This window comes from Magnolia sinica, chromosome 18 (genome assembly GCF_029962835.1).
Source record: "Magnolia sinica isolate HGM2019 chromosome 18, MsV1, whole genome shotgun sequence".
Classification (NCBI taxonomy): Eukaryota; Viridiplantae; Streptophyta; class Magnoliopsida; order Magnoliales; family Magnoliaceae; genus Magnolia; species Magnolia sinica.
The window spans coordinates 4,815,122-4,827,385 of NC_080590.1; the positions used below are offsets into that span (position 1 = coordinate 4,815,122).

Here is a 12,264-nt window from a genome sequence, read left to right on the forward strand (position 1 = left end):
AGGCTATTTGGGTGGGCCACTTGTGTAGGCCCCAACTTGATGTAAGTATTCAATCCACTCCGTCCATTCCCTTCCACGGCTCATTTTAGGCGTTGAGCCGAAAAATGATGTTAATCCAATTTTTCTGGTGGGCCATAGCATAGAAAATATTGATTTTTACCGTTAAAAATCGACTAGGACCCACCTTGAGTTACAACATACTGGATATTGGACTCCTTTGGACGGTATCGGGCCATGGAATCCAGTGGCTGGGGTGGATTCAGCTTAAGTGGGCTGCACGTATGGAAAACCGTGATAAATCAGGTTTCTAAAAAATATATATATAAAACCAACAGCAGCATTGCTGCTGGTGCTGTCAGAGGCGCCAGCGCCAGCGCCAGCGGCGGGCGGACGGTAGCAGGACCCACGACTCTAGCTGTGGGCCCCACCATGATGTATATTTGTCATCCAACCCGTTCATATGGAGGGCCACTTCCAGCAGTGGGCCCCCTCCAAAAATAAGGACAATCCAAGTCTCAGATGGCCTACATTAGGGGAAACAGTGGGGTTGAACTGTCTGCCATTAAAACCCATTTTTGGGTACACAGAAGTTTTGGATCAAGATGAAATTTCTTTTTCCTCAGCGTCCAGGTCTGCGTGACCTCATGGACAGATTGGATTGCAGGTAACCATTATGGTGGGCCCCACGTGGAGCCCACAGTGATGCATGTGTTTTATTCCCACTGTCCAGGCGGATGGTGGAGCCCACAGTAATGTATGTGTTTTTAACACCGTCCACGAACCCACCTTTAATGTATGTGATTTATCATGCCGTCCAGCCATTTTACTAGCTGTTGGACGGATAGTGGACCCCACCATGATGCATATGTTGCATCCAAATCGTCTATCTATTTTGAAAGACCATTTTATGGCATGAGTTAAAGAATGAGATAGATTTAAGTTCAAGTGGACCCCACCATTTTAAGTAGTGGTCAATGATGCCCACCGTTCAAAACCCTCTAAGGGCCATAGTAGCTTCCCATTAAGTTGATATTTGTTTCCCACTTTATCTGTCACTATGTTAATTTATGATTAGGTTGGATGGGAAACATATTTTATGGTGGGCCTTTGGAATTTTAAATGGTGGAATTCATTATCACTACTTATCTTGTGTATGACCCATTTGATATGCATAGGGCCTAGTTGGGGCAGCCCATTTAATATAAATGGCTATGTTATTAGACCCATCTTGATGTAATTGTGACCCGTTGTTGAGGCCCACTTTGATATGGATATAAGGCCCATGTTATAAGGCTCATTGTGATGTATTCTAAGGCCCATGGGTTATGGCCCATTGCAATGTACATAAGGCCCATTGGTGCAGCCCATTGATGTGGCCCACTTGATTATATAAGGCCCATGTGATATGACCCATTTGATGTATCTAAGGCCCATGGGTCGAGGCCTAACGGGTTGTCCTTAGGGTCCATTGCAATGCGTGATTTCTCCAAGGTTTGTGGCGGGCCATGCCTTGGGAGCAATGTTGGTTTGACGTCCACATTGTAAGAATAATGTTGGTTTAATGTCCGCATTATAAATCTCCCTAGGCCCATTGATAGGCCCATACTTGTTGTGCGTAGGCCATCTAGGCCCACCTTCGTTGTGAGGGAAATTCATCACCTTATAACATGCTTAGTATAACTCCATGATTCATGCCCATACGCATCATATGTATGCTTGATATGAGGAATGTTTGATCATAGTATAAGTCGTTGGGCTGAGACATTTATGGGACTCCTTATGAGACGGAGTGTCCCACATAATCGCGTGGTACACGCAGGATTGCTGCATGACTGACGGTGTGACTTATGCATTTCGCATTGTGTGTCGTGATCACTGCACGCTCAGCGACATCAAGGCCGTGACTCCACAGACACATCGTGGATGGCCGTATCGGATACCGAAAATACTTGGTTCTAACACTGTGGGCACTTAGGATATCCTTGGGTGAAAGTCCCAGAACCTTTTTGGTACCAGGAGATGCTCCAACGTCTAGACCGAGTGGATACATGAGCGCCCGAGTGCCGAATACCAGTAGACCGCGTCTCCTACTGTATCGTGGTCGGTTAGAAGGGGGTGTGGCCTTGTCCGCCCGAGTGAGGGGGCTATAAGCCAGACTGATTTTGGCCAGCTCGCAAATGAGTCCGCTATCGACGAGCCGGGTAGGTATTGACAGACTATTGGTCAGGCGAATGGTGTGGTCTCTTCCACTTCCTTGACTGTGCAGCTAGGGAGGAGGCAGTCGGTGTGAGTGTACTAGACTCCGGTGATATCCAGAGGGGAACTGTACTGATATGTGTACTTGATGAGGATTGACATGCTTGTTTTGCATCTCGCATATGAAATTCGGCTACGTAAGCCTCGCATCGCATTGGTATGGCCGATAGCATTCATGTTCCGCATCGCATGGCCTCGGTATGACCGATAGCATTCATGCCTTGCATCACATAGCCTTGGTACGGTTGGTTGTATTCATGGACTTACCTACATATTTTCGCATTACTCTGATATTATACACTTAGCGCTTGCCTTGCGCACACACTTACACCACCCTCTAAGCTTTTGTAAGCTTGTGCATGATAGTTGCTTGCAAGTAGCGTTGGACAGCAGCAGCGTTGAGGCAAGAGTGCGCATCTGATCATTTTAGAGCTTTTTGATCACCTTGTATTTCCCTTTTCGCATTGTACTTAATTTTTTTTGATATAGTAGATATGTGATGATGTTGTTTTGTGACTTGGTTATGCTTGTGGTTATGCTCCATTACAAACAAAAATTTATACTGAAAATCTTCCTTTTAGGATCCCGGATCGGAATCTGGCATGCAAGTGCCGGGATCCGAGAATGGGACACTACGGAGGCTGTCGGCACCGGATTCGGCGATCGAAAATTTTGTGAGTCTGTTTTCCGAGTTTGGGGCGTGACAATCCGCGCACCATATGCGTAACCTTCGACTAGTCGAGTTAGGGCTTCAACTGGTCGAAGGACCCCTTCGACTGGTCGAGCTTGTCCCTCGACTGGTTGAGTGTCTCGAAAATCTCAAATACATCATTGTTGGACTTCAAGTCGAACGAGTTTTGACCAGTTGAAGGGACCTTCGGCTAGTCGAGCCAGTCCCTCGACTGGTCAAGTAACTGGACCAGATAGATTTAAGACATCTGTTTTTAACAACACATTATACCATTGTTTCCTGTGGTGTGGTCCACTTGAGTCTTGGACCTGACTCATTTTTGGGCTTGCACCCTAAATTTATGTGGGACAAAACTGGATGGACAGTGTGGATAAAACCCGTACATCATGACCCCAAGAGATTTTATCCGTTCCTAGCTAAGGATGTGCGGGGCAATACCCAATCCGTAACCGGCACCCGTTTACCTATTGCACTGTTTCTCCACTAAACTGTAGAACAATATCACCCCAAAAAACCTCGGTCATGCCTGAAGCCACGGTTTCAACGGTGGCCGTATCCATCACAGTTTCATGTTCTAACGTGAACTAGAGCAACAAATGAACTGCGGATGTCAACGGGAAATCGTTATAAATCTACGAATTGAGTAACTCAGTATGCTCTGTCATATTAAGTGAACTCTGTTGGGCTCACCATAAATGCATGTGGTTTATTTATATGGTCCATCTATTATTATAGCTCATTTTAAGGGTTGAACCCAAAATTGAAGCATATCAAAAGTTCAAGTGGACCACACTGTATAAAACAATGAGAATAATAATTTCCACGGTTGAAACCTTCCTAAGGCCCATTGATGTTTATTTACCATACAGCCTGTTAATAAGAACACACGTGCATGAAAACATAAATATCAGCTTGATTCAAAACTTTTGTGGTGGTGTCCGCTTGAGGTTTTGATATCTTTTAATTTTGAGTTCAATGCTTAAAATTATATGGTAAAAATGGATGAATAGAGTGAATAAAATACATAAATCATGGAGGGCCTCACACAGTACGTTTTAGCTTAGTGTAGAGAGTTACTGAGTACTAGACTGTTAATGGGCTGGGACTGGGTTTGGCCTCTTCCCGGATTTTTAACTGTTTTGAGCTGGCTCCATTTAAAAATTTAATTTTAGTAGGCCCGACCCGGCCCATTGAGAGCTCTTCTCAGTACGCAATCCACTTCCAACTTTCAGTAGGATCGAAGGGGTCCACCTATTGGCACATGTTGGTGGCTGACATTTTAAAAATAGAACGCCTGGACAACCTTTCCCGATTGACCGTTGATTGTTTTTATTTGTCACCGTCAATTGAATGGCTGGGGTGGGTTGTCCAATGGTTAAGATTTCTGAGACAGAAACCATCCGTGCTAGTTCCCCACATATGGGCGGATCCCCTGCCACGTGTACTCTAGAGAGATGGTTCTACGATGTTCCGCGCTCCACTCTATCATCTGCCCTCTTATTTCTCGAGGGTTTGGGTTTACTTACTTTGCCACCTCTAACTCGGAATCGGATTGCGTACTGAGTTACTCAGTACGCTCTTATCGTACTGAGTAAACTCAGTTGGGCCCACCGCGAATGCTTGTGGTTTATCCACGCCGTCCATTCGTTTTTCCAGATCATTTTATGTGTTCAACCCAAAATTGATACATATACAAAGCTCAAATGGACCATACCACTGGAAAAAGTGGAAGTATTGATTTCAGTCGTTGAAAACTTTCTAAGGCCCCCAGTGATGTTTATTTGTCATCTAACCTGTTCATAAGATAAGAAAGACATGAATGAAGGGAAAACATAAATATCAGCTTGATCTAAAAGTTCTGTTGTCCCCATGAAATTTTCAACGGTAGATGTTCAATTCACACTGTTTCCGGTGGTGTGGTCCATTTAAGGTTTGTAACATTCCATTTTTTTGATAAAGCCCTAAAATTATGTGTTAAAAGAGATGGACGGAGTGGATATAATGTATGAATGACACTGGGGCCCACGGAGTTTACTCAGTACGCTTACCGTACTGAGTTACTCAGTACACAATCCGCTTCCCTCTAACTCGAGTTTGTCGTCCGTTGGGTGACGAGTGACGACAGAAATGAGGAACGCTCTGCTCAAGCATTTCGCGCGAGGCGCATTCAACTCCGCAAGGTCGACATCTTCTACAGTCGATTCCGCTCTTGGCTCATCTCATTCTCATCCAAACGCGTAATTCCTTCCCTTTCCTTTTTTAAAAAAATTTATTTTTATTTTAAATTTACCTTTTTCACAATGTTCTTGCATTATCAAGAATCTGTCCTGATTCGAATCCATTGAAGCCATCTATGGACGAAGAAATCACTTTCCTCTCTTCTCGGTAGAAATCCGGTCGTGCCATCGCCAGATTGATATAGGGTTTTATACATTTAGCATTCTTTTCTTTGGAACTGGCCACACGTGCTAACATGCGTCACGTGTGTGAGATCCGGGCGGTTCACTAGGTAGGGACCAATGCAAAACATGGCCCGGGCAACAAAAAATGTGCCAGTCCACTCATCAGGTGAGTGTTGTTGTCTCTGAAAAATGTACGGTTAGAGAGAGGGAAAAGAACAACTGTCCACATCTTAACGTATCCTTCTTGGTTCATCTGATGAGTGGATAGACCAGATTTTGGGATCATGGATTGTTCACAGTGAGCCCCACCTGATGAATGGTCCAATGCCCCAGACTTACTGTTCACTGTCCACACCAGTAGCCATATGTTCAGCCGAAAAATCAATGTGCATTGGTGTATATCAGCTTTATCGGTGACCACATTGGCCGACTTGGTATAAATTATTTTTTTCAGGTAAATAAGTCTGAAAACATACCAGATAAATCAATAAGAAAAGATAAAGATATAAAATGACTTCATTTATAACTCATTTTATGTTTTAGCTTGTTTTAAGTATGCATTTGTCTGATTTTTTGTATGGCCCGTCGAAGCAAGTCTAGTTGTTAAAGCTGAGATTTTAACTATTTTAGTTTTCTTTTTTCAGAGTTCAATCGACTTAATAGTCACCAAATAAATTACTTTTTAACTTTTGTTAAGTCATTAAGGGCCTGTTTTGATATCACCAAATAAGCTACTTTGTCTACTTACAACACTAGATAAGTAACTTATTGGAGATAAGAAATTTGGTTTATGATCAATTATAAGTATGGCATAAGTAGCTTATCTTAATTAACTTAAGATACTTTTTCACTTAAGTTAGTTTGGTAAGCATCATTGTAAAAGTAACTTATCTGTTAAAAACTACTTATCTCAATAAGTTTTTTTTTTTTTAATAGCCTTTTGACTTATAACATTTCTACTTATCTCTCTCCCTCTCATAGTCCATGTTAAGGGAGGCTCTCTCTCATGGTCCACATCAAAGGATAGTCCACACCAAAGGTGGGCTCCACATGATGGATGATTCCATATTAACGTGGACCCACATAATGGTTGGTACACATCAAAGGTGGGCCCCACATGATGGATGATCCCATATTAATGTGGAAATGGATGACACATCAAAGGTGGGCCACATATGATGGATGACCCAATATTAATGTGGACCCACATAATGGATGGTCCACATAAAAGGTTGTCCCATAATGATAAATAGCCCACATCAAAAGCGGGCTGGTATGATGGACGACCCACTTCATAGGTGAGGCTTGCATGATGGATGGTCCACATCAAGGGTGGGTTCCACGTGATGGACAATGGACATTGAAGTCGGGTCCCACATGACGATGGCCCATATCGAGGTGGCCCCACATGATGGACAATCCACATCAAAGTTCGGCCCCTAATGATGAATGACCCACATCCAAGGCAAGCCCAGCATGATGGCCAACCCTTTGAAGGTGGGCTCCACATAATGGGCAATTAATAATGGTGGGCCCCACATGATGGATGATTAGTACTGTTAATGGGTCGGGCTTGAGGTTGGTCTCAGCCTGTATTTTGCACTGTTTTAGGCCGGGCCTATTCACAATTTTGATTTTGTTAGGCTCGAGCCCGGCCCATTGACACCCTTATGGATGATCCACATCAAGGTGGGCCTCACATGATGGATGGTCCACATCAAAGGTTGAGAGTGACCCATCTCCAAGGTGGGCCCCGCATGATGGATGACCCACATTGGAAGTGGGCCCACATGATGGATGATCTAGATCAAAGGTGGGCTCTACATGATGGGCGGTGGATATTGAAGATGGGCCTCACATGATGGACAATAACATTGATGGTGGCCCTCACATGATGGATGAGCAACATCAAAGGTGAGCCCTACATAATAAATGATTCACATTAAAGGTCAACCCCTAATGATGAACGACCCACATCCAAGGTGGGCCCCGCATGATGGATGGCCCGCATCAAAGGTGGGCCCCACACAATGAACGATCCACATCAAAGGTTAGCCCCATATGATGGATGGTGGATGTGAGGGGGGCCAAACAAACTTGAGGGGTAATTACTAATGATGTTGGAAACGCTTTTCTACTTTTTGAATGATAAGTATGTTGTTTACCAAACATACTTATCTGTTGATTAAGTAAAAACCAAGACAAGGTACTTATGGCATAAGTAGCTTATCTAAAGTAACTTATGATCCAAACGCCCTCTAAATTACATGTATTTCTGTGCGGAAGTGGGAAAAACGTAAGATAAATATGGTTATAAACATGTAATTATAAATCTTTACTACAAATATAGAATTCTACAAGAGTAAAGGTCTACAACTGATGTAGGACGCATGCACGTGACTAAATAAACAAGTGAGATTAATCGACGATTTAATCTAAATAATTAAAATTCACAAACTACGTTAAATCATCACATATATCAATAATCGGACATTTAACTATGAGAAGTTCAAGCCACATGTGTAATAACTACGCAATGCATGACCATTAAACACTAACTGATAGGATCTTATGGATGTAGAAACATCCAATTAGCATAGGAACTAATTTTAAATTCAAAGGGGTAGCTAATACTACCTAGGTTTGCTCAATTACGGTTTAGGTTAATCTAGGGTTCGTGGGATTTAGGGAAAACTGAAATTAAGGCTTAATTTAATTGATTGGTTATGGATTTGGGTTTTTCAAGTCCTAATTGATGGGAATTGTAGGATTGGAGGGTTAGGTATTTGGGGATTTTAGGCCAAATAGGGTAATTAGGGACCTAAGGTTTAGGGGATTTGGGAAATTTGGGGATCTAGGTTTTAGATTAGAGTTAGGAATTCAAGAGGGTTTTAATGGGGAAATAAAGGGGAACAAGGGTTGACCATACAACCAGCTAGGATGGCTCACACGTGTGGCCGTACGGTCACGTCATACACGGCCAGCTAGGATGGCTCACATGCGTGGAGGGTTTTAGCTAGGGTTTGGTTGGGTTAACATGGATGATGAAAGGAAGAAGATAGAAAGGGTTTTAGATGCAAATATATCAAAGGGAAGAAGCAAGAGATGATAGTTTGAGAAGAATACCTTTTGAGCAATGGGAAAAGAGAAGATGGGAAGATAAAAGAAAGCTTCGCACCTCCGTTGAAGAGGAATTGCACCAAACCTACTATCCAAATCACTTGGAAACAATCTCCAAATCACATGAAGAAAGAGAGAAAACTTGAGAGGTTTTTTTTTTTCCTTGTGAAAACCAATGCATTAGAGGGGTTCACACTCCCCCCCCCCTTTTATATTCTCAAACAATGGAAATCACAATAATGCCCTTTACTAAATGTCATTGTACCAAATCATTCCCTAAACTAAAAAAACATAACATAAAGCTCATAAATGGTCCATAATGTAAAATAAACTATCAAATAAACCCTAAAACAAATCTACGCCATCAAATGGCTTATATATCGTCCATCGGGCCCTATGGGTGGTCGCGACATCGATATGACGATGATAATGTCCCCGATCGCTATCCAACAGTCGAAATGATGCATTGATGAAGAATAATAGCCCAATACTCCTCAGGATGTAGCTCATGATGATCTAGGCCCAGCGGGCCCCATGTATGGGTCGTCTAGCCATAAAGATACCAGCAGGGTGTCCCGTATCCGTTACGATACGGGCGTATCGGCCAATATGTATCGGTAACGGCCGTGGCCGTTACGCGATACGGGGTCGTAACGGTCACCCCTCCGATTCTGTAGCCGTAACGGCCCCATAACGGCTGTTACTGCCTCGTAACGGCCGTTACAAAGCGTAACAGTAAAAAAAAAAGGCTTTTTTTGTTTTGTTTTTTAAGGTCTGTTTTTTCACTTTTTTTGAAACTTCTTTCTTCTAAACTCTTCTTAAATCATTTTATTGTTATTTTCGACCACTCTTAGCTTGATATTACAAATAAAAACAACTTATATTAAGGATTTTCTTAATTTGAAGCTCTGTGGGCCATTTTCCAAAAATTCTTCAAAAATAGGTATTTACACTTTTTATTCAATGTTTTGTTGTTTTAATGGTAGAATATGATGTGTTAATCATAATAGAAGATATTAATGTCCATTTTACAGATTGTTGTTATCATTTTATATTTTTTTATAATTTTTTTCTATTTACGCACTCTTTTTATTGAATGTTTTGATGTTTTAATGATAGAATATGATGTGTTAATCATAGTAGAACATGTTAATGTTCATTTTATAGATTGTTATTGTCATTTTATATATTTTTTTAATGAATTATGAAAAATAATTGCAAATATCTACACAGGTAAGATATTTTCATATTATATTCATTCTAATATATCTATCATTGATAGTTGATAGTTAGAAAATTAAATATATGAGTTTTGCAGTCAAATCCAGGTTGTCTGGTTCATAAATTCATCAGACAGTCCGATACAACTTCTCACCAAAGAGTGGACCGTTACACCACCATAAACATGTTCCAATTTATAAATGAATGCATATTTGGAATGCTTAGAATATTCCGGATTTAATCCATATTTTTTCATATTTTTTTGGCAAAAAAAATAAAAATTGCACCGTTACGGGCCGTCACACCCCTGTATCGCCGTTACGCCCCCGTATCCGTATTGGTATCGGAGGGCACCGTTACGCCAACTGATACTGATACGGGATACCTTGGATACCAGTGCCCTTTACTTTATGTCATTGTACCAAATCACTCTCTAAACTAAAAAAAGCATAACATAAAGCTCATAAATGATCCATAATGTAAAATAAACTATCAAAACTATCAAATAAACCCTAAAACAAATCTATGCCATCAAATGGCCTATATATCGTCCATCGGGCCTCATGAGTGGTCATGATCTCGATATGATGATGATAATGGTCTTCTGATCACGATACAACGGTTGAAACGATGTATTGATAAAGAACAATAGCCCAATCCTCCTCGTGATGTAGCTTATGATGATCTAGGCCCACTGGGCCCCATGTACGGGTCGTCTAGCTATAAAGATACCAGTGCTCTCCTCCTCGCATACACTTGGGCGGATGGTGTGCGGATGTCCTCATCAGTGACTACACTATAGAGTAAAGCTACTAATTATAGATATTAGTTATTATAATATAATATAAGAGTAGTCTAGAGAGGTAGCAGGCCTCTTCATGAAGAAGTGATGTTAGAACCACAATATAATATAATAAAAGGGCAGTCTAGAGAGGTAGCAGGCCTCTCCATGAAGAAGTGATGTTGGAACCACATGCAACGTCTGGTGCAATTCCGATGCTGCATTGGGGTGGGTGCTTTCTGGCTCCTTTCCCCCCAACCTATCCTTGTCTAGTCATGCATTCATGCTTCCTCTTGTAGTCTAGCTCTTCTCAGAGAGGTATTCGACCACTTTGGTCTCCACCTTTGTCAAGGAACGCGAAGTTGAAATGGTGTGAAGAGAGGTGAAGGTGAAGCGAATTTAAGAAAGAAATTAGAAGATGCGTGATGAAGGAAAGCTGTAATGAGACGTCGGTTGGTGTAATTATTAACATATTTAGCTGTCATTCGAAGGGGATTGAGGGGAAAAAAGCTTTGGTTGACTCAAAATTAAGGAGATAGTGTCGTGGACTGATAGAGGTCTTGGAAACCTCAACTATAGGCTCACTGTTAGAGATTTGCTAAGAACAAGAAAGATATACGTTATTCTTCTGCAGGAGTCCAAATTGGAGAATGTTTGCAACACGGTGATTTGTCAGTTGTGGGGATGTAATAACAAGGGTTGTGTTTCTTCCAGTCATTGGTTTTGCAGGGAGTATTATTCTGATGTGGAACAGGGATACTATTGCTGTTGAAGATGATTGGGTTGGCTCTTTCTCATATTCGGTTGTGTGTGAGGCTGCTGGGGAAACCTTTAAGTGGGCTCTATTTGTGGTTTATGGTCCGAATAATCCAGATCTTATGTGCTTAGTGATGGCAGTTAGGGGTCAAGGATAGGTGGAACCTCCTGTGGTGTGTGGGAGGCAGTTTTAACACAACCCAATTCTTGCACGAGAAGTTGGGTGGCACTTGAGTTACAACGTCATTGAAAAAGTTTGCGGAGTTCAACAAATTGCTTGATTTACCTCTTTGTGGGGACCATTATACATGGGCGAATAACTAGGAGAGACTCTAGATGTCCATGCTGGACAGATTTCTCATCATAGTGGATTAGGAGAGACACTTCTTGGAGTGGTGCAATCAGTGCTTTCAAGGCAAATGCCCAATCATTTTCTCATTCTTCTTGAGTCATCAGGTATTTCTGTGTGGTCTTCACCCTTTAGATCTAGAGGTTGGTGTTTGGAGGAAGATGACTGTGTTCAATAATTGCCAAATGGTGGGGAGAATTTGAGGTGGATGTGATGCAGAACGAAATGATCTAACCTAATATGATGCCATGAAATTAAAAGATAGATTAACTAGAGCAATGAAACGACAAAATAAAGCCAATTTACCATAAATTCATAAATTTCAAATTCATGCCTATGACAGTCCTGCAATGGGAATCTCATAAATTACTGGTTAACCAGGATGTATGGGAGATATAACCCCCATCCTAGCGTAGGGTTAAATCTGAATTCAATGGAAATCATGTATCTTGTACGAGTTTTGACATGTTAGGGCAGTTTAAAGGCTAGGGAATGTGGGAAATGGATTTGAGGTGTCTAGGCTTAGAAGAATTAAGGTTGGAATATAAAGGTTGAGGTTTTGGGAGGTTTCGGGTTAGGATTTCAGATTTGGTTTAAGGGTTTTAGGACTTAGGGTTTCTAGAATTGGGAATATGGGTTTCAGGTTGTGGGAATTAGGGATTTATGATTTGGTTAAGGGATTTTCAGA

The 12,264-nt window shown here is 41.6% G+C and overlaps 1 protein-coding gene across 1 annotated transcript in view; it reads left to right on the forward strand.

Annotated features, from left to right (window-relative positions):
* The first annotated feature begins 1,473 nt into the window (after positions 1-1,473).
* LOC131233715 (uncharacterized) overlaps positions 1,474-12,264 on the forward strand; it is a 32,041-nt gene continuing 21,250 nt past the window's right edge. Inside the window, exons 1-2 of the mRNA XM_058230501.1 lie at positions 1,474-1,491; positions 5,041-5,184. Of these exons, the coding sequence (XP_058086484.1) occupies positions 1,474-1,491; positions 5,041-5,184 (162 nt within the window). The remainder of the gene's footprint in view (positions 1,492-5,040; positions 5,185-12,264) is intronic.